The following is a 23493-nucleotide window of genomic DNA, read 5'->3' as shown; positions in this document are numbered from 1 at the left end:
ATTACTCTGAGAAAGGGTCTATAGGCTTCACCAGACTGTCAAACATGTGCATGACACCCAGGCACAAAGGTTAAGAATCGCTAAAGGTTCCTTTCAACGATACAGAATTTATTCCTCCTGCCACAGAAGAAAGAACACTGGCCCTGGAGTGACAAGACCTCTGAGTCACTTAATCTCCCAATGCCTCAGTTTCCTCCTCTGTAAAAGGACCAGTTTGGCCGCGTTGGCCTCGAGGTTTCTTCATTCCGATTTTAGGATCCATGAGGGCAGGCATCGTCACCCTTTTGCATTTGTGTGTCCAGCGCACGAGGTACTAGGAGCTTAACAAACGCTTGCTGATTGCTCGGCTGTCAGCATCCCTCCAGGGTCCTCCTCCCTCAGTTCCGGGGTACCACATTCCACCCTTCTCAGTACCACGGCTCCTCACGCCAGACTCAGCCTAAGCGCCCCGCCCCCGCTCGAGGAGGCGCGAATCAGTGAGGAGAAGCAAAGCGGAAGCGCCCAACGTCCCAGGCTTACCGAAGGCAGGATTCGGACCTAGATCTTCTGGCTTACAGCCAAACTCTTCTCACGAAACTGTTTAAAACTCAATAGAACTGGCTGCTTAAACTTGAATTAAGTGGTAGAACAAATGTATGTAACTAAATCCTAGCGGCAGCATCGGAGAAGACAGGGAAACCTTCCCAAGAGAACCGAGCTGAAGCTCAACATTACTGCAAAAGTTTTTGAATTGCTATGACTTAAAAAAAAAATCGAGGAGGAAACTACAAATCCCACAATGCCATTCTTCCTCATATTCGTTACGCGAACCCAAGAGAATGCCATCGGCCAATGACCACACGGAGAACGTGAGCCACCAGCCAATCAAATTTCAATACTACTTCTGGGGGTGGGAGGCGGGAGGCAGCCTTCATTTAAAATTGTGTGGTTGAAGGCTGCTATAGTTTCCATTGAAGGTGCTGTCTGGCTGAAGAAGGGGGTTGGAGGATCGCGGGGCAGAGCCTCCTTCTCCCCGTCGCCGCCTCTGGTGAGAAAGAACGGGGGTGAAGTCGGGCCCCAGACACTCGGGTCAAAAACCCAAGCGGCTTTGGGCCAGCGGGAGGAGAATCGGGGTCGCGGCCTCCTCCGGGATCTGTGGGCTGCGCTGGGTACGATCGAGCTGGCCCTGGAGGTAGAGGTCGGGGTGGGGGCTTCAGAGGATGGGGCCCATTTAACAGTGACGTGCCCAGGCTCTCCCAGTTAGCAACTGTCCAAGCCGGTATTCAAACCTCATTCTTCTGATCCAAGGGATCCCTGCCTTTTCTGGCATCTCCCCTCTGACGAGACTCCAGTTTAACCTCCAGGAATCTTTTTTGTACCAGGTTGTTTGTGTGCTTTTTGCCCCACCCCCAACTCCTCCTCCAGCAATGGCGCGGTGTTTTCTTTTCATCCCCAGCTTTTAGCACAGGTGTAGCACACAGGCAATTAGTAAACCCTTGTTGGTTTGGTAAAATGTTCCGTGGCATGTGGCTTCCTTAGAGCTGGTTTAACAAGGGTTCTATTTTTACCTCCAAAAAATGGGGCGATGAGCTGGGGTACCTACGATCTCAGGAATTTTAATATGGGATTTCTTGAAAGGGGGAGCTACGAAACAGCTGGTGAACTCCAAGGACCGAGGGAAAAAGCATGCGACCTCGCCTTACCTCCTTCACCCCCAGTTTAAAAGTCGGGTTTTAGGATTTCTTCTGTAAAGATGAAAATTCTTTTCATTAAACTGTTTCCCTTGGTGCCAACCAATCTCAGTGGTTGGTGACCAGACCCAAAAGCTGACAGTTCAGGATCTGTTGCTGTAGTGTTTTTTGGTGTAGGAGATTAAAAGGTTAATAGTGAATTCAGCCCTCATGGGAATCAGGACCGTTAAATGTGATTTGATCTGCACTGGCTGGATCTTTTAATTTTCCTCAAGTCCTTGTAGCGTTTTTTTGAATGTTCGTTCGATGGCTGCCTGATTTGGAGTTTTGTAGAGTTGAGAATACAGCATTTATACTGGTTTTATGGGGAGGTTGCATCGTTACATAGTTGCAGAAATGTTCATAAATTCCATGAAAATCACGACCATTTTACTCATTTTTCTAACTCTATAATGCCTGAGTCATTGAACATTCCAAGTGGTCAAATAGCATTGGAATTAGTGAAAGAATAAATATGTTGACTTGAGGTTGTAAGTCTTGGTGACTAGGAAGATGGTTATAAGGAAGTTTGGAAGAGGGGAGGGTTGAGGGGGAAAGAGAATGAATTCAGTGTGTGTACACGTATACACACACACACACACACATATACATATGCCTGATGAGGGGTTCCCCAGTTTATATTCTGAAACCAGGAATAATTCTAGAACCTCAGACTTGAAAAGTTTAGAGCTAGTGTTAGGAACTCCGGGCAAATTAAGTTTAGAAAATCCTTTCCAGATCCTTCAGGGCTGTATAGCCTAAGGGTCAGTCCTATTTCCTAGGAAATCTGCTTCCTTTTAGTGGGTTTAGAACTGTTTTGCCCCCCTAATGGTCCTCAAGACTATTGGTGCCAGTCTATTTCCATAGGTCACCTTCAGACAAGAACAGAGAGCCATAAATGTTTCCTAAATCAAACTCAAAAGTATTCCCTAGGCACAAGGCAGCCTAAATTCAAAACAAGGCAATTCACTGGAAAAATTTTTTGGTTAGTAGCGGGCATCGAGGTGGCACATCAGAGTACTGGGCCTGGAGTCAGGGAAGACTTAGTTCAAATCCAGCCTCAGACACTTACCAGCTGTGGGCAAGTTAACCCTGTTTTCCTCAGTTTCCTCAACTGTAAAATGAGCTGGAGTAGGAAATGACAAACCATTCTTGTATCTTCCTCAAGAAGTTGACTGAAAAATGAAACAACAGAATAATGGTGTTTTCTCTGCAACCAAGATTTAGGTTGCCAAATGAGACCTTTGTAGATGGGCTGCTGTACTGGTAGTATTTAACACCCTTAGGTGTGCCTTTATTAATTTTTTTTCCTTTATCAAATGCTTTATTAACTTCTAGTTTACATCGTTCATTTCCGCAAGATTTTGAGTTACAAATTTTCTTCCTATTTTCCCCCAACCCACCACCCCAAAAATAGCAATCCCACTGGATATCCCCTCCTCCAATCTGCTCTTTCCCATATCTTCCCCCATATCCCCTCTGATTTTCCAGTAGGGCATGGTGGATCTCTATGCCCCAGTGCCTGTATATCTTATTTCCCAGTTACATGTAAAATAATATTAATAATAGTGTGTATATATATATATATTTAAACATTTGATTTTAAATAAAGCTTTGAATTCCAGATTCATGCCCTTCCTCTTTGTCACCCATTCCTTACTGGGTGGGTGTGCCTTTAATCCTTAACTTCCTGATAAATAAGAATTGTTAAATTCTGACAATATCGAATCCTGTTACCTTGCTGTGTAACAGTCATGTTCACAATGATGCATAATGAATATCTCACTCACCATAATATATAAATCTTAGGATAGTTGTATATTGTAGTAGTTCTGCTACTAAATACCTAAAATACCACTCATTGTAACAATAAATTAACTTGTCTGCATTAACTTTTAAAATGTGATTAATAACATGTTCTTCTTTATCCTATTTATTGTAGCATGATGTCTCACATAAAGACAGAAGAGGAACTGGACATATTTAATGAAAGTTTAAATGACTTTTGGAACAGATTCCGAAATATTACATTCAATGAACACTATAGTCAAGTGGTGGGGTTGAGAGATACCTATAAAGACTCCATTGAAGCATTGACAGGTACTCTAGGCAGCTTGAAGTATACTACTGTTTTTTATGATCACATTATTTGATTTGAGAATTAAATTTCATTTTTTTCTTACAGAAAGATTATCCATAAAGATAAAAGAAGAAGATCAAATGGTTGAGGCTTTTCTGGAATTCAGAAATAGTATGTAATTGACATCTATTATAAATCGCAGTGTGTTTTAAGACTTATTTCTGTTATAATCATGGGAACCTAAGGAAACTGTAATCTTTCCATATTCTTCATAAATCTGAGTTGTGGCATTATGAATTTAAATTACCCTTTTGTTCCCTGCTAAATTTCTTTTGCAATTTCATTCTTGTCAAACAACTTTTCTTGAGGTCTTATTTGTAGAACATTGGATTAGGTACTTTATACTGATCATCAGGGTTTAGATAGATAAGAGCCTTTTGGATTGCAAAAGAGAGATATCAAGATGAAGTTTCAGACCAAGAATGGGAGATGGAAAAGCTGACAAGAAGTCAAAATAAGGTGAAGGGTGGCTCTTTTTTTCCTTAACCTTTTTTGTTTGTCATGGACTCCTTTGACAGTCTGATGAGACTTACTGGTCCCTTTTCATCATGTTTTTAATGCATAAATACATATGATTATAAAGGAAACCAATTGTGTTTAAATATAGTTATAAAAACATTAAAAAAAACAAAAATCCTTGGTCTAGGGAACTAGTTGTCATATGAAGATATACTACAAGAAGCTATAAGTTGTTCAGGGGAAAATATTACATATAAACATATAAAGAATTCATTATCTTTCCCCCTAAACCCCCTCTTCTTTTCCAAACTTCCTTAATACCATCCTCCAAGCCACCTAAACTTAAGACCCAGTTATCATCTTTGCCTGTTCAGTATCCCTCATCTCTTCCCTCCTAAATCCTATCGATTCTACCTTTGTAACATTTTTTATGTGCTCCCTTCTCTCCTCTGACACTGCTGCTGCCACAGCCTTGTGCAGACTCTTATCATTTTATGCCTGAACTATTGCAATAGCCTGCTATTATTCTACCTGCCTCAGGTTTCTTCCCACTCCACTCCATCCTTTGCTCTGCTTTCAAAGTAATCTTTCTGAAGTGAAAGTATGACTGTCCTCCCCATCCCTGCCATTCAGTAGACTCCAGTGACTCTCTTTTGCTTCCAGGATCAAATATAAAATTGTGCTTGGCTTTTAAAGCCTTTTGTAACTTGACTTTCTCCTACCTTTCCAGTATTTTTTAATCCTCTCCACATACTCTGCAATACATTGATATTGGCATCCTTGCTGTTCCTCGCACAAGAAACTCTTTAACTCCTGATTCCCTGCCTATTCACTGGCTGCTCCTCAAGCCTAGAATGCTCTTCTCTTCACCTCCTGACTTCCTTCAAGTGTCAGCTAAGTTTCCACCTTCTTCAAGAAGGCTTTCCTGATATACATTACATTAGTATCTTCTCTCTGAGATACCTTCCTTCTGGCCCATATGACTCTTATATGTATATAGTTGTTTGCATGCTATTTTCCTTATTAGTGTATGGTTTCCTTGATAGTAGGGAGTTTTTTGTCTTCTGGCCCGATCCGAACTCAGGTCCTCCTGACTCCAAGCTGGTGCTCTACTCACTGCGCCACCTAGCCGCCCCTTGTTTTATCTTTTATAGTTACAAGCTAAAGAATGGGTTGTCATCTGGGGTGGGGAAAGGTGCTTTTGTAAAAACACTGAAAGTGGTCAAGGTACATGAAACCTTAGTACTAGTACTTTGTGTTTTATTTTCTTTTTATGAACGTACCCCTCAATATATATTATCCTACATAAATACCTTAAAAACTTTTAAAAAAAGTTTTTGGTCTCTTCCTTTCTTGCTTTGGTCCTTAATAAGTAGCCAAGTATCATTTAATAATAATTATTATATATAATATGTAAACTATATATGTAAATACACACAAATACATACATGTATATTTCACAGAGATCCATATCCATAATATGCTTATTCAAGAAAAACAAGATCACTTATCAAAACTGGTTGATAGCATTCAAGACAAGAAATGGGAAGTGGAAAAGCTGCAAAAAAGTATACAGGATCTTAAGGAATCACTGGATAAGAAAAAAGAAAGTAAGTACTTAACTTTGTAAATAAAAATTTTGAAGTGTTAGACTGTTCTCTCTTTTGTTGATAGGAATGTCTATCACCTTTCAGAGTGATGAAAAATCTAAGCAAGTCTTCTTTTGTCCGTGAAGGGGCTGTTCTCTATCTTCCCTGGGACAAGGAAGTAATTCAGTTTTTTTAGTGGGAACTTAATGTCTGTTTTTTATTGTTCCTGGGCTAGAATTGACAAGGATTCTATTTATAATAAGAGAACTCAATTAAGCTGAATAGGAGAAAAATGTCAACAAGTAAGATTAGTTTGGGACAGGTCATAGTGAGTAACTGAGAGTTTGAAGCCAGTATATATGTCAATGTATAGGCTTTTCCTAAAAAGATTTCATGGAAGGAACCTGTGTTTAACCATCAACATAACTGATTCTCAAGACATTTGTAAAAGCAAGGTATTTTTTAACTAGACAGTCAGTAATTGAATTATTACCTTTCACATGTCTTCCAACTCTGACTTTGGTTTTGTGGCATTTGTAAAATCCTAAAACGCCATACCTGACTTTTTTACTAGGAGATAATTATAGCCTTAGTACAGTAGTTTTCTAGTAAATCCAATAGAATAGGTATTTCCAGCTACGGGCAGATCAAAATAATTTCAAAGGAAGTTAGACTATATTTATGTGAATCTCTCCCTGTGCATTGAGGCACAATGTCTTACATCTAGTAGGGACTTAGCAAATGTTTGCTTTTGAAATGAACTCTGCTTTTCATTGCAATAACTGATAATCTCAAAGAATATAAGCCACTAAAACATGGCTCCTTCCCACAACAACCTTTATGTCTTTATCTCTAATTTTTTGGCCCCCTTAGAACAAATGCTGCTTTTCCCCTTGCACAACAAAGAATAGCAGTAGAGATATAATGGATCGTTTATGTCCACGTTAATATATTTACTTGCTACTAGATTTTCCAGTAAGTGTGTATTCTTTAATACTTAACTCTTTAAAATTAACAGTTATTTCAGCCGCTAAGAAAGCCAATAAGGAAAAGTTGAAAATGCTGCAGAAATCTTATGATTTGTATAAAGATTGCCTTGGACTGGAAATTCGAAAAATTTATGGTAAGTTTTCATTTTTAATTTCAGACTGCTAAATACATTATAATATTAATATTTTATGAGGTTGAAAAAGTCAGTATCCTTTGCTGCATAGAAGAAAATTTAAGGCCTTTAAGAAAGGAAATCTTAGGGGTGGCTAGGTGGTGCAGTGAATACAGTACTGGCCCTGGAGTCAGGAGGACCTGAATTCAAATTCGGCTTCAGACACTTAATACTTACTAGCCATGTGACCTTGGGCAAGTCACTTAACCCCAATAGCCCTGCCTTTCTCCCTCCAAAAAGCAAAAAAAAAAACCCCAAACAAGAAATGAAATCTTGAACTCTCACTCTTTTGTAAACTTTGATCAGTTTTAAAACCATAATCTTGCCATAGCCATCAAATGTTTTTATTTCAGTTTGTGCAGTTGGACATTTTGTTAATTTTTTTTTCATTACTGCTTTGCTTTAACACTACAGATTGCCCAGTTTAAAAGCTCTACTCTATTGGCAACATTTTTTTTTTCATTATAAATTTGAGTCCATATAATATAGAAATGTTGCCAAAAATATTTGGGATTTTTAAAAAACTTAACCCTTGTTTTTTTGTAAATAATATTTAATTTTTTTCCCAGATACACATAAAGACAATTTTTAACATTCATTTTAAACAGATTTTATCCCTCCCTCATCTCCTTACTGAGACAGTAAGCAGTTTGTTATAGGTTATACCTGTTGAGTCATGCAACACATATTATCATATTAGTCATGTTGTGAAAGAAGACACAGACCCAAATGGGAAAAAAAAAACAAACCATGAAAATAAAATGCAGAAAGTGAAAAATGGTATGCTTCAATCTACATTCATATACTTCATCAGATTTTTCTTCTAAGGAGGATAGCATTTTTTATAATTAGTTCTTTGGAATTGTCTTGGATCATTGTTTTGCTGAGGATAACTAAGTCATTCAGAGTTGATCGTTGTACGGTACTGCTATTACTTTGTACAGTGTTCTCCTGCTTACTTCAGTTTGTTCATTGTATCAGTTCATGTAAGTCCAGGTTTTTCAGAAATCTACCTGCTCATCATTTCTTACAGCACAGTTATACTCCATTACAATCCTATACCACAACTTGTTCGGCCATTCCCCAATTGATAGGCATCCCCTCAATTTCTAATTCCTTGCCACCACACAAAGATCTGCTATAAATATTTTTGTACAACTATATCCCCTCTCCCCCCACCTTTTTTTTGTTCTCTTTGGATTATAGACTTAGTGGAACTGCTGTATCAAAGTGATCACACAGTTTGATTGCCCTTGGGGGCATAGTTCCAAATTGTTCTCCAGAATGGTTAGGTCAGTCCACAACTCCACCAACAGTGCATCCAATTTTCCCACCACCCCTCAAACAGTTATTTTCCTTTTCTGTTATGTTATCCAATATGATAGATGTGAGGTAGTACCTCAAAGTTGTTTTAATTTGCATTTCTCTAATCAATCGTGATTTAGAGCATTTTTTTCCTGTGACTATAGATAAATTTGATCTCTTCATCTAAAAACTGCCTGTTCATATACTTTGACCATTTATTAATTGGGGAATGACTTGTATTGTATTCTTATACATTTGACTCGATTTTCTACATACTTGAGAAATGAGGCCTTTATTAGAGACACTTGCTGTATAAATTGTTTCCCAGCTTCCTGTTTTCCTTCCAGTCTTGGTTTCATTGGCTTTGTTTGTGCAAAATCATTTTACTTTAATATAACCAAATTGTCCATTTTATATTTAGTGATGTTCTCTCTCTCTCTCTCTGTTCCTAAATTCTTCCCTTATCCATAGATCTGACAGGTAAACTATTCCACAATCCCTTAATTTGCTTATAGTTTCACTTTATATTTATATCATGTACCCATTTTGCTCATATCTTGGTATATATTGTAAAATGTTGGTCTCTACCTAATTTCTGCCATACTGTTTTCTAGTTTTCCCAGCAATCTTTGTCTTATAGTTCTTGTCCCAAAAGCTAGGGTCTTTGGGTTTATCAAACACTAGATGACTATGGTCTTTTACTAGTGAGTCTTGTGTACTTAATCTGTTCCATTGATCTACCACTCTTTTTCTTAGCCTGTGCCAGATACTTTTGATGATTATTGTTTTATAATACAGTTTGAGATCTGGTATGGCTAGGCCACCTTCTTTCACATTTGTTTTTATTAATTCCCTTGACGTTCTTGACCATTTGTTCTTTCAGATGAATTTTGTCATTATTTTTTCTAGCTCTAAAAATTTTTTTTTTGGTAGTTTGATTGGTATGCCACTGAATAAGTAAATTAATTGAGGTAGAATGGTCATTTTTATCATATTGGCTCAGCCTACCCATGAGCAATTAATATTTTTCCAGTTGCTTAGATCTGACTTTATTTGTGTGTGAAAAATGTTTTGTAATTGTATTCATATAGTTTCTGGGTTTGTCTTGGCAAATAGACTTCTAAGCATTTTATATTGTCTACAGTTATTTTAAAAAGATTTTCTCTTTCTGTCTCTTGCTGCTGGACTGTGTTGGTAATATATAGGTGTCTTGTGGATTGAGTTTGTATCCTGTAACTTTGTTAAAGTTGCTTTTTCAACTAGTTTTTTAATTGATTCTCTAGGATTCTCTGCATATAATATCACATCATTTGCAAAGAGTGATAGTTTTGTTTTCTCATTGCCTGTTCTAATTCCTTCAATTTCTTTTTCTTCTCTTCTTGCTATAGCTAGCATTTCTAATATAATATTGAATAAAAGTGGTAATACTAGGCATCCTTGCTTCACCCCTTATTGGGGAGGTGTTTCAGCTTATCTCCATTACAGATAATACTTGTTGATGGTTTTAGATAGCTACTATTTATCATTTAAAGGAAAGCTCCATTTATTCCTAGGCTCACTAGTGTTTTTAATAGGAATAGGTATTGTATTTTGTCAAAAGCTCTTTCTTGATCTATTGAAATAATATTATTTCTATTGGTTTTGTTATTAATATGGTCAGTTATGCTGATAGTTTTCTTAATATTGAACCAGCTCTGTATTCCTGGTGTTAATCCTGCCTCATCATAGTGTATGACCCTGGTGATATATTGCTATAATCTCCTTGCTAGTGTTTTATCTTAAAATTTTGCATCAATATTCATTAGGGAAATTGGTCTGTAGATTTCTTTCTCTGTTTTGTTACCTTCCTTCTGGGTTAGGTATCAGCACCATATTTGTGTTATAAAAGGAATTGATAGGACTCCATCTTTGCCTGTTTTTCCAAATAGTTTATATAGTATTGGAATTAGTTGTTCTTTCCTGGATCTATTTTCCAGGTCAGTTGTTTTTCCAGTGAGATATTTCACATTGTCTTCTATTTTTTTCCCTCTTTTGATTTTGTTTGATTGATTCTTGATGTCTCATAGAATCATTAGCTTTCATTGGTCCAATTCTGATTTGTAAGGAGTTGTTTTCTTTAGTTAGCTTTTGTGTCTTGGTTTTCCATTTGGCCAGTTCTGCTTTTTAAGGAGTTATTTTCTTTAGTGGATTTTTGTACATCTTTTTCCATCTTTTTGTGTTTCCTTTACCAAATTGTTAACTTTTTCCATGATTTTCTTGTATAGCTCATTCCTTTTATCTATTTTTTAATTATGTCTCTTATTTGATTTTTAAAATTCTTTTGGAACTCTTCCAGTTCTTTTTGGGCCTGAGACCAATTCATATGTCTTTGAGGCTTCACATGGAGGCATTTTGACATTGTTGTCCTCCTCTGAGTTTGTGTTTTAAACTTCCTTGTTACCGCAGTAGCTTTTTATGGTAGGGTTTTTTTGGGGGGCAGGGGGAGGTGGAAGGTGTTGCTCATTTTCTAGCCTATTTTGTGACTTTTAAAGTTGATTTCTTCTGCTAGGGGGCATGATGCAGTGTACCAAGCTTCTTGAGCTAGGGTCTCTGGGAGGGATGCTTGCCTGATGCATTGGGGTCACTGGGCCTGGTCACACTGTTCTAAGACCAGGTGTCCTGGCCACTCACTTGTTGTACCAGGAACTGGTGTTCTCACAGTTGCCTGGCTGTACCACTGGCCTGATGCACTAGGGCTGTGGAGTCTTGGTTACTGTGGCCAAGGGCCTCCTGCTGATGTACCTGGACACCATGTGAAACAGAACTTTTCTGCAGTCCTTCTAAGTTATCTTGGGCTGGAAAATTGTTTCGCCCTGTAATTGGTGGGTTCTGCAGCTCCAGAATTTATTTTGAGGCATGATTTAAAGTTATTTGGAGGCCTTCTTTTAAAATGTGTAATCCAGTCTTTTAAGTGTACTGATTTTCTTTAATGTTTAATTTTACCCTATGGTGATGTTTCACAAAATTAAAAGTTTAAAAGCTCTAGCTTGGATTATGAGTTAAAAAGCATTACACCTACGACTAATGTTTAATGAATTAAATTATGGCCAAATTCAAAGGGATAAAATTCCAAGTTTTTCTGTCTCACCCGCAGACCCTGCATTTTACTTTTTTTGGTGAGGCAAACGGGATTAAGTGACTTGCCCAGGGTCACACAGCTACTAGGTGTCAAGTGTCTGAAGGCAGATTTGAAGTCAGGTCCTCCTGACTCCAGGGTCAATGCTCTATTCTTTATCCCACCTAGCTGTCCCTACACTTTACTTTCTAATATTGGATTTGCAACTATCAGTAGAGAACTACTGTTCCCCATTCCCACTCCAACCCTTTTTCATTAAGAACTGACTAATATGGCTATACATAGCCATATGCAGTGCTGGATCTGGATTCAGGAAAATCTGTGGTCAAATCTGGTTTCAGGTACTTTCTAGATTTTTGACCGTGGCCAAGTAACTTAACCTTTTCTTGCCTCAGTTTCCTCATCTGTAAAATGAGCTGGAGAAGGAAATGGCAAACCACTTCAGTTATCTTTGCCAAAAAACAAAACAAAACAAACAAAAAAAGCCAAATGGGATCATGAAGTTAGTCACAGTTAAAAATCAAGGCTAAGGTGAGCACAAATGAAAAAGCATAATGAAACAATATCCAAATGGGTATTGTTACCCTTCCAAATGGTACCTTTGGAAGGTTAGATAATTATTCTAACAACATAATTACTCAAATCTGTCCAATTCCATTTTTGGAATTCCATTTGTAGTCAGTATTCTAGAAAACATATAAGAAAGAGGGGAATTTGGGAGTGCCCAGGTAAATTGCTGCATTTTTGCTGCCATCTTGACTCCACCAAAGAATCCTGTTTTTAATGATTTTTAGAATTTCTTGTCAATTTTTTTCAAAATTATTTTTGCGTATCTTCGAACAGAACCCAAGTGTATGTAAAATCTTACTTTGAAATCTGCCATCTTAAATTTTCTCAGGGAATTGAAAGGGCCATTTGATTATGGTTTCAGCTGTGAAGAACAAATTGATAACTGATGTAAATGAATTTTTAAATTCAAAATAACTCGGGATCATTTGAAATAAACTTTTTAAACAGGATAGACTCTCTTTTGAGAAGCTGGGTGAATAGAAAGATACTTTTTCGGCTGGCAGAAGTAGTAAAAACTCAACTGTAAAACCTGGCATGTTATAGCAGTGGACTAAAACAGTTTAATCTTTTTAATTCCAGGTGAGAAACTTCAATTTATATTCCGAAGTATTGACCCTAAAGCTCCTGAGAAGCCCTTTACATTTTCCCTGCGCATAAATGAAGAAAGAGATTATGAAAGTGCGTACATTTTGCCTGATTACATTTGGTTGAAAGTATGGAAAAAAAAATAAGTGCAAGATTCCCACAGGATGTTACTGTTCCTCCCAGTCTAGCTTTCTTTGGTTCTTCTTTCCCACCATGCATGGGACCTGAGTGCCTAGGAGCCTGCTCAACTAGTAGGCCGTAGTGTGCCCAGTGCCTAGGGACCGCCCCTAAGATGTGACACTGGATTTACCAGAGGGTCTGTTGTACTTTCATTACAAACATAAGGGATTCCTCCAGAGGATTTATAGAAGAAGGGACAGTGGAAGGAAGGAAAGAAACAGGCATTTATTAAGTGCTTACGGAGTGCCATGCTAATTTCTGGGGATACAAATGCAAGCAAAAATAATTCTAATGTGAGAGGGAGGTAGGAGAAATGGTAAAAAGGTACATGCTTTTGTAATCCAGAAAAAAGTGAGGAACAGAGCTGGGAGGGAAATGAACACAAGCTATCTTGGGGGCTTCACAAAATGAAAACTCCAGGAAGAGCTTACCAGTGAAAGGGGGAGGGGGGAGAGGGTTAGTCCATGGAGTGAGCAAGCACTGGGGTCATAGACCTTGGGTGAGGCAGGGTGAGCACCTGAGCCAGGTGAGGTACCTGGGTAGGAAGGTCCAGCATGAGCTAGCATAGAAGGGACATAGTTTCAAAGTTCAGAGAAATTCAAGAACAGGACTGGTAGGGTGAGCATTAAAATGGGATATTTTTCATATAAAATTTTTACTTTTAAAGGAATATGCTGTATTCTTTGACTTCTAATGAGAAATCATCTTACTTCTCATGTTTACTCTGTCTCTCCTTGCCCCATAAATGAGGTTTTTTACTTTTCTTCCCTTCACTTTTTTTTTTAAGCAATTGGGGTTAAGTAACTTGCTCAAGGTTACACAACCAGGTGTTTCTGGGTGGCCGCCAACTGTCTGAGCCCAGATTCGACCCCCCAGGTTATCCCGACTCTGGAGCCGGTGCTCTTACTCGCTGTGCTACCTGGCCACCCCCTTCCCTTCACTTCTATAAATACCATACTCTGGTGGAGGAAAGGTTAGCTGATTCTATAGCATACCCCTTTGTGCAGTTAACTGTCCTGTCCAGGAAGACATTCACAGTGGAGAGGAGAGAAATGCCACAGTACCCCTTCCCCATTAAGTGGAAGGGGCTACAAATGTATTGGGGGATGGACAGTGTATTCATCTACTGCATGGAAACACACACATGTATACATAGACATATACACTATACATCTCTATTTTTTTCTCCCTCTCTCACAGTTAACACACTGATAAACCCCTTTCTCTGGGGTTTCTTTGCTCTGAGAAAACATCAGTAAAGTTAGTTGTTTTCTGGGATTCTTGAAGCTGTTAGCTTAAGTAATGGAAGGTGAAAAAACAAGGTCAGTTTCATCTCCTGACTTTTTTATACTCTTGACTTTCTTCTCAATTGTGATGTCTGGTTTAGCATTCCTTGCTACTTTTCCACTGCCATCAGCCCCTGAGACATTAATATCCACACTGATGACCTCCTGACACCACAGGCTCCTCAGGGACTGCAAAACAGTGAAATGAGTTTTTCTTATATGTTTTCTAGAACATTGACTACAAATGGAATTCCAAAAATGGAATTGGACAGATTTGAGTAATTATGTTGTTAGAATAATTATCTAACCTTCCAAAGGTACCATTTGGAAGGGTAACAATACCTGTTTGAATATTGTTTCGTTGTGCTTTTTCAGTTGTGTTCACCTTAGCCTTGATTTTTAACTGTGACTAACTTCATGATCCCATTTGGCTTTTTTTGTTTGTTTTGTTTTGTTTTTTGGCAAAGATAACTGAAGTGGTTTGCCATTTCCTTCTCCAGCTCATTTTACAGATGAGGAAACTGAGGCAAGAAAAGGTTAAGTTACTTGGCCACGGTCAAAAATCTAGAAAGTATCTGAAGCCAGATTTGACCACAGATTTTCCTGAATCCAGATCCAGCACTGCATATGGCTGTGTATAGCCATATTAGTCAGTTCTTAATGAAAAAGGGTTGGAGTGGGAATGGGGAACAGTAGTTCTCTACTGATAGTTGCAAATCCAATATTAGAAAGTAAAGTGTAGGGACAGCTAGGTGGGATAAAGAATAGAGCATTGACCCTGGAGTCAGGAGGACCTGACTTCAAATCTGCCTTCAGACACTTGACACCTAGTAGCTGTGTGACCCTGGGCAAGTCACTTAATCCCGATTGCCTCACCAAAAAAAATAAAATGCAGGGTCTGCGGATGAGACAGAAAGACTTGGACTTTTATCCCTTTGAATTTGGCCATAATTTAATTCATTAAACATTAGTCGTAGGTGTAATGCTTTTTAACTCATAATCCAAGCTAGAGCTTTTAAACTTTTAATTTTGTGAAACATTACCATAGGGTGAAATTAAACAATAAAGAAAATCAGTACACTTAAAGACTGGATTAAACATTTTTTAAAAAGGCCTTTGTGGAACATCAGGGTAAGAGTTAATTTTGCTAGTGCCAATGAATTGGCAGTTTAAGAAAGAAGAAAGATATTTTTGTTTTAAAGATAGCTGAATGACCAGAAGCTTGATTTCTGAAGGTTGTATTTGTTAAAAGGAAATCCTCACTGTGAAAAAGGTCATAGGACATCCTTAATTTGCATCTTAAAAAGCTGCCTAGTAGCCCAAAGTCTCCTCTGAGATGCCACCTAGAATCTGCACAGAGAAGCCCTTATGAATTCTTTCAAATGGGGGTGTCGCTGTGATTCCATTGCCAAGGCAGGTGAACACCTGTTCTGCTACTTATAATCTGAGAGAGTTGTGGCACAGAAAGAGATTAAGCTATTTATCCTTGGTCACGTGACCAATCTTATTAGTGGGGAGATGCTGCAGAACTCCAGTCTTCCTGATTTGAAGAGTGACTCCTTGTCATACTTCCTCTCTGAATTCTACAACTTTGATAAAAAGGTTCCTTCATCTGATTAGTTCAATAAAAACGAGCCAAGAAGTATTGTAAGCTCCTTGAAGGTAGAGACTGTCTTGACTCTTTTTGTATCCCCAGCACTTAGCACATTGCCTGACATGTAGTAAGCATGTAACAAAATGTTTGTTAAATGAAGTAGTAAGAGTTTTACTTTGGTCCTGTATCATATTAAATATGATTTTATGGGATTGATCACTATTGCCCTGTTTAGTCAATATAAAGTTTTATATTCCACAGGTATGTTATCATTGAGTAATTATCTGCGAAAAGTTGAGATTTTATGCTCTCAATATCTGGAAACGTATACTGTTGTTCCATGGGAAAATCAGATTTGATTTAATCATTTTGATTCACATAACTTTTCCAGGAACATAGCCTGTTGTAAATTGGAGAACAGTTTATACTTCATTTTTTTTTTCCAATTTGATTCTACTTTGCTTCTCATACATTCTGAGCCTGATGCTATAGTCCGCTTATGACATACTTGAGAGTGGAGGAAGAAAAGTAGTAAAAATGAAATAAAGAGATAAATTTTTCAGTTATAAAAATGAGAAAATTAAAAGTTCTATAATATTAGATTCTTTTTGATGGTTTCATATTTTATGAAAATCAGAATCGGAAGTACTTGCCTGTATTTTGGGAAATTAATTTTGTGCATACATTTTATTAAGTCAGTACTCCTTATCACATATTGAACTCCTCTATACCTTAGTACATTTTAAAGAATTACTGTGGTAAAAAATGGTCATCACCTAGTGGCAAGTTTTTGGTGATGAGCTTCATTGGGCTGCTCTTAGGCCCCCCCCCCTTTTTTTTTTTTCCACTTTCCAAGATCAGGAGTAACATAGGAGACCTAGGTTTGTCTAACTAGTTTATTATCTAAAGTCTGTGTAACTCTGGCTAGAATCTGTAGGAAGTAGGCTTACAGTTGATAGCACAGCTAGATTCTAACTTCTAGAAATTCAAGACTTGATATTCAAGGCATATTCTCTTATCCTGTCCCGTGTCTTTATTAGCTATTATTCCTTTTTTTAAAAATAACATTTACATAAAGGTCTAATATATCCCTCCTCTTCTCTATCATCATAATATACAAGTTTTTATTACCCAAAATTTATTTATTTTTTAGCTTTCAACATTCATTTCCATAAGATTTTGAGTTACAAATTTTTTCCTCATCTCTCCCCTACCCCCACCCCAAAACAGCAAGCATACTGAATACCCTTTCCCCCAATCTGCCCTCTCTTATATCCCCCTCCATTCCCTCCTTACTTTCTTGTAGGGAGAGATGGATTTCTATACCCCATTTCTGTATATCTCATTTCCCAGTTGCATGTAAAACTTTTTTTTAACATTTGTTTTTAAAACTTTGAGTTCCAGATTCTTTCCCTTCTTCCCTCCTCACCCACCCCTACTGGGAAGACAAGCAGTTCAATATAGGTTATACCTGTGTAGTTATACAAAACATTTCCATAGTAGTTATATTGTAAAAGACTAACTGTATTTTCCTCCAGCCTATCCCACCCTCCATTTATTCTATTTTCTCCTTTGCTTTTCAAAAGTGCTATTTTCTCCTTTGCTTTTCAAAAGTGTTTGCTTCTGACTACCCTCTCCCCCAATCTGCCCTCCCTTCTATCATCCCCCTTCTTATCCCCTCCCCCCTACTCTCCTGTAGAGTAAGATACCCAATTGAGTGTGTGTGTTTTTCCCTCCTTAAGCCAAGTCCAATGAGGGTACGGTTTACTTTTCCTTTTCACCTCCCTGCACTTCTCTTCCATTGTAACAGCTTTCTCTTGCCTCTTCTATGTGAGATAATTTACCCTATTCTATCTCTCCCTTTGTCCTCCCAATATAGTTCTCTCTTACCTCTTAATTTTATTTTTTAAATGTTACCCCTTCATATTCAACTTACTTTGTGCCCTCTGTTTATAAATACACACACACACACACACACACACACACACACATATATATATACACATACACCCACCTATACATACATACATATACACACTATATACACACATACACACAATAGTATACAAGCTTTGGGCTAAAGACTTCTCTGTTGTCCTGGCATCTGCCCTGCTTTCCTTATATGCTGGATGCTGTAAAGCCAATCATGAGCAGCTTTCCTGAGGACTACTGCTGTGAATAACTTTAAGGATCTAATCTCATAGTAGAGTGAACTCTCTATTCAGCAGTAAACTAAAGCAAACATTCAAGAAACTAAAACCCAACATTCACAACAGTATAACATAACTTATTACTAAGGTGGCCCTGTAGTCTTAAACAAAACATATTATTGAGCAAGTCACAATGTCCTCAATCAATATAGAGTAACCAAGTCAAGTCTTCTTTCATCTCAACTCCAGGCTGGCTTTTAATCCTCCTTAAGGGTTAGCAGAAAGTACAAACACCATCCACCCCTAGGTCACAGTAAGTTATAATATCATCGGTCAGAACTGAGTACCCAAATAGTCTTCTTTCATCTTAACTCAAGACTGACTTCCAAACTCCATGACTCCTCGTCCACAGGCTGGCCCCTCCCAGCTCTTGCCTGGATTCGCATGCAGGCAGCTCTCTGTTCCAGTTCTCTATCTTAGCCCACAGGAACTATTCCACTCCAAGACCTTCAAAGTTTCTGCTTCTAGGAAGACAAAGCTTAACAGAGCTACAACAATATTTACACACACTGCTGGCACTATCGTCTCAATTCACTTTCCGTCTTAGAAAGTAACCCAAAGCAACAGACAAAGCTTCTGTCCGAGAAGTCAAACACAAATCAACAGTAAAGTCCCAGGACTTCTGTAAATAGCAGTAAAGTCCTCTTCCAACAGACAGAATACTTCTTTCTGACAAAGTAACATCAACGCAGACAGACAGAGTGTCAGACATCACAAACATTCTCCCTTTCAGTTCTGCTTGGTCCCAGCTCATGCTTGAGCTTATATCTGCTCTGCTCCTTCCTGTTCTGCTGTTTCAGCAAGCTCCTCCCACTGTGGGCTCCGTGTGATGACTTCAGACCTATTAAGGGCAACACAAATGTCTACTACTTCAGACAATGACTTGATACAATCAAAGATGAGGCTCAAAGGTACTTAAAGAGCTGAAACAAGCAGCAAAGTACTACTTTGCTTGCCATTACAGATGCCTCCAAGTTGTTTTGATTGCTTTGTTATTATTAGTAATTGTTAATAGTGGTAATAATGATAGTAGTAGTAGTAGCAGTAGTAATAACTTTGTTATAAATTATAGTAGTAGTAGTTTGGCACTCTAGTTGACTTTTGAAGAATGGCATCCTCTTGCTAACATCTTACTAAATGTTTCTGAGCCTTGTTTGTATTTTAGCTCCAAGGACTCTTGTCCATGTCTGCATTACTTCAGATAAAATGCTTCCAAAAATAACATGACTAGAAAGTTCTAAAGAATAAAATTCTAAACCAACCAAGGTTCCATTCAAAAACAAGAAAGGACCTTAGGCTGAAGCTAGCACTCAGTCAGGAAACCTTTACTGAGTGCCTACCTTATGTCAGGCACTGTGCTAAGGTCTGGGACTTCAAAGAGAAACAAGACAAGTCTGTCCTCAAGGAGCTCACGATGTAATGGGAGAGACAGCATATAAACAAAGAGATACAAAACGAGCGATAAACAGAATGAGGAAATAATTAAAAGAGGAGAAGAAATGGAATTGAGGGGTTAAAGGTTTCCTGTAGGGGTGGGATTTTTAACTGAGACTTAAAGGGAGTCAGGGAGGCCAGTAGTTAGAGGGGAGGAAGGTTGCATGGGAGATAGGCAGAGAAAATGCCTGAAGCTGTGAGATGGAGTGTTTTATTCATAGAACAGCTAGTAGGCCAGGGTCACCAAATCAAAAAATATGCATTAGGGGGTCAGATGTAAGAAGACTGGAAGTCCAGACAGGAGGGAACTAGGTTCTGAAGGACTTTAAATACCAAACAGCATTTCATATTTGCTTTTGGAAGCAATACAAAGCCACTGGAATTTATTGAGTAAGGGGGTGACATGATCAGACCTGTGTTTTAGGAAAATCACTTTAGTAGCTAAATGGAGAATGGATTAAAGTAGGTAGAGACTATAGGCAAGCAGACCCATCATCAACATGCTTTTATTCCTGGCTTCTGTTTCTTCTGCAGGTTGGCTTCCATAATATTCCATGCTTAGTTGATTTGCTCTAGTTAGTTGCCAGACCCAAGATTTTCTAGCTTAGGAATATATTTTTAATCAATCTGAGTAATGATAATGGTTAAGGAAGAAAGGCTTTTTCTAAACTGATGAGAGTTGCATAATTTATACTTTCATTCCTATGATTTTCATTTGTCTAAATGTAAAGCAGAAAGGAACCCCCATAGTAATATTGGACTATTCATAAATAAAAACAGAGAAAGGCCAAAAGATAGTTAAGATACTGAACTAAAATGTATCTGCTTGTGTTCAAATCCTTGAGAATACATCTCTTTAAAAGTTCTCTAGGTCATATGACTTTCATTCATCTGGGTTTAGACCAACTCATTTCATCAAATGTACTTATCTTTCTATGACAATTCCCTACTTTCTTAACCAGGATTCACTTAACATGTTTAACTTTCTTGATGATCTCATGCTTATCATCATGAGCATTGATTTCCGGTTTTTGGAAATGTAGCTGTAGATGGTGAGGGACCTAAGGTTTTATAGCTTCTGATAATAGCACTGCCCCTGAAAGTTTATATCTTAAGAAAGTCCCTCCTGTCAACTTTGGCTTTCGCTCTTAGAGATTTTTCCCGATGGAGATGCTGTAAAACATATGCTGCTGTAAAGCTTCTTGGGCAGTGTTACCTCAGCTGCCTTTCTGCTTGATTAGTTAGTAGATTTGATAAAAAAGCAGCCTTTTCCCAAGTGGTTTCTAGCTTTCCAGCAGATTATTTTCATAGTCTGTCTTTCAGTGTGTCAGCTCCGTTCAAAACATAATCTAAAGTTTCTGGACCAGTGACATAATGGATCACAGGCACATCCTTTCTGGCTTTTAACCCCTCTTCTATCCCACTTGCAGTTTGTGTGGTGAAGAGCGAGAGAAGAAACAGCATCCCTTTGCAGCACCATTGCTGGAATTTGTGATGGAGTGTTTTGAGGGTGACTTCCCTAAAGCCTTTTACTTTTCCCTCTTGCTAATGGTGCTTATGTAAACAATACTGGGTCGTTGTTTTCTGTGAGTTCTCCTTCACATTTGACTTTTACCAGAATTGTAGGACAGCACTTAAAATTTTATAGTATCAAAAGTTCTGTATAGTTCTTGAATAATAGACCAACTTTTTTTAATGAAATATTTTCTATAATACAATAATGAGAAAGATAGACAGGAAGGGGGCTAAAAAATATTCCCATATACCAACCCTTATTCCTTGAGGTGGAATCTACAGCAGCAGTAGAATAAGCTATTCTTAAGTAAGCCTCTGGTTTTGAAATAATCCTTCATTGAGGGTACAAAAAGATATTACCTCTGTGATGTTGGGCAAGTTCCTTAACCTTGTGGGCTTCAGTTTTCTCATCTGTAACATGAAAGGATTGGACCAAATGGTTTCTGAGGTTCTTTCCATTTCTGAATTTATGACCCATTGACTTTACATTAACTATCTCCATTTTTTTCCTCCTTAGTATCAGATAGTGCACCTCATCTGGAATGCTTGGCAGAATTTCAAGAGAAAATAAGGAAGAGCAACAATTTTTCAGCTTTCCTTGCCAATGTTCGGAAAGCTTTTATTGCTCTGGCTTGTAATGAATGTGTAAATAGTGTGTAAAGACTATATTTACATTTTTTCCTTACTACTCCCTATAAACCTTCTAAATGACCATTTTATGTCTGACTTTAATTTTGGTGGCATTTTAGCTTGGCAGGAATTAATAAAACTATATGGCATACTTGTAAAAGCAAATTTTGTTTAAAATGTTCTGTTTCTGAAGCAAATAAAAAATGAAAGCAGTAGTATCTTTTGGCGTTTATATTTGGTATATCTGCTAGTAGTTCGTTGGTCATCATATAAACAATCCAGTAGTAGAAGAATTGTGTCTTGAGCCATAAACCTGATTTTATTAGCAACTGCCAACCAGCTACACTAGAATAGATAAGAACCAATTAATTTTTCCATTTAATATCCGCATTAGAAAAGCAGTGTGAAAGGTCCTTCATTAATTGATTAGAAGTTGACAGACCAGGCTAGCCAGAGCTATAGCAATGTTAATCACTAGAAAATTCAGACTTATTAATGAGAATGAATTAGTAGTTAGTGCTTCTTCACAAGTCATTGTTACCATTTTTTTCTGTAGTTCTGGCTCCTTCCTAAACTGATGACTTGAAGCTGGGCTCTGCGCTTTGACAATATCATTAGAAGATCTGGGTTTAAGGATAGCCACCTCTTTCTCATTATTCATTCATGGAAAGTTTGTAACTACTCAAGAAAGTTTATAGTTTAGAGTGTAGGGATGTTTTTTTAAAAATATTTTCATTATTTGGTTTGAAATGAAATGAATTCCTAAAACGTCAGATTTATCCATATTGAACTGTAACTACAAAACTATATTTTAAAACCAAATAGAAATGATGTGGGAATTAACTGCTACTATGATGTGATCCATGGATTACTAATGGATAATTGTATTTCTAGATAAATATGCTGATCACAGAATCTCAGTGTTGGAGGGGGGTCTCAAACACTATCTAATCTAATTTTTATCTAAAAGAAATCCCTTCCACACCATATCCAACAAGTGGGATGATAAAGCAATAGACTTAAGAGGTCCTGGAGGTCATCTGGTCCAATTCCAAACATTTTACACGAGAAAACATGTCCATAGAACTGAAGACTTGTTCTGTCAATTCCATTTTGGATAATTTTAATTGTTATGTTTTTCCTTATAACAAGCCAGAATCTGTTTCAGTTCTGACTATTGAGACCAAGCAGAAAAAGTTCATTCCTTTCCAAATGTCTTCTCCATCCTATGCACAAACTCATTAGGAGCTGGTAGTATTATGAGAAAATTAGCTTAAAAGTTTCTAACCTGATGCAATGATTTTGTGAAAATTGTGTTTTTAAAGATTAATAATACATATAAAAGGTACATACACCCCTGATTAGACTTTGTTATAATAATGATATTAAGGCATGCTGGTGAGATATACTTCATATGCTATACATTTTAAAATCTGTATGATGCTGAAATATAGTATGTAATTTAGAAATTTGCCTAAATTGGGAAATAAAGGAGCTTAAATAGTAAAAGTGATGGAAATGAGATCCAGATAGGGTCAACTAAGCTATTTGCTATTTTACAATATATTTTACAAAATAGCCAAATCTTTAAACTCATAACTGCTAATTAAGTAAGATCTGAGAACATCAGTACAAAACTTACTATAGTGTTCAACTAATGGGTTTGATGTTTTATATTTCAGGAATAATTGGAATCAGAAAATTCCATTTAAACTGTAATTTAGAGATTTCCCTTAAGTATAGAGACAATTTATATATTTTTTTTTAGGTTTTGTGATAGGGTGCATTTACCTCACTCATTTATGTTGAATCTGCTCACTTTTCCTGCTTCCACATGAGGTGAACTTGAAATGATTCAGATTATTAGCTGTGTAGTGTCTCAAGGTTAAATTAAATGAGATCAAAGTTAATACTGAGTAAATAATATGCAAAAGGTAAATGAATTTTCTAAGCTGCACCTTACTTGATGGATAGAGTTCCCCCACCCACAAAACCCCAGATTTTTGCTAT

The 23493-nt window shown here is 37.5% G+C and overlaps 1 protein-coding gene across 4 annotated transcripts; it reads left to right on the top strand.

Moving 5' to 3' along the window:
* Nucleotides 1-477: 477 nt before the first annotated feature.
* Nucleotides 478-21698, top strand: SPC25 (SPC25 component of NDC80 kinetochore complex). Of its 4 annotated transcripts, none has more exons than XM_069080599.1 (7): nucleotides 484-848; nucleotides 3652-3809; nucleotides 3895-3960; nucleotides 5772-5918; nucleotides 6916-7020; nucleotides 12629-12727; nucleotides 21371-21698. In XM_069080599.1, the coding sequence occupies exons 1-7, from the start codon at nucleotides 832-834 to the stop codon at nucleotides 21511-21513; spliced, it is 735 nt and encodes a 244-aa protein (XP_068936700.1). In that variant the 5' UTR covers nucleotides 484-831; the 3' UTR covers nucleotides 21514-21698. The 4 variants fall into 4 exon arrangements, with proteins under 4 accessions (XP_068936703.1, XP_068936700.1, XP_068936701.1 ...); XM_069080600.1 differs by lacking the exon at nucleotides 484-848 and adding an exon at nucleotides 869-1027; XM_069080601.1 differs by lacking the exon at nucleotides 484-848 and adding an exon at nucleotides 1125-1148.
* The last annotated feature ends 1795 nt before the right edge of the window (nucleotides 21699-23493 follow it).

The sequence above is a fragment of the Petaurus breviceps genome, unplaced genomic scaffold, assembly GCF_028583685.1.
Source record: "Petaurus breviceps papuanus isolate PSGF00001 unplaced genomic scaffold, PetGlider_PUasm1.0 91133, whole genome shotgun sequence".
NCBI lineage: Eukaryota > Metazoa > Chordata > Mammalia > Diprotodontia > Petauridae > Petaurus > Petaurus breviceps.
The sequence above is the reverse complement of the archived record's forward strand: the minus strand, read 5'-3'. Positions and strand labels throughout refer to the sequence as shown.

Excerpts from the sequence above, each read along its gene's own strand:
- SPC25 (XM_069080599.1), top strand. Across the intron at positions 3,810-3,894 it reads CTCCATTGAAGCATTGACAG|AAAGATTATCCATAAAGATA; the intron begins GTACTCTAGGCA and ends TTTTTCTTACAG. Across the intron at positions 12,728-21,370 it reads TGAAGAAAGAGATTATGAAA|TATCAGATAGTGCACCTCAT; the intron begins GTGCGTACATTT and ends TTTCCTCCTTAG.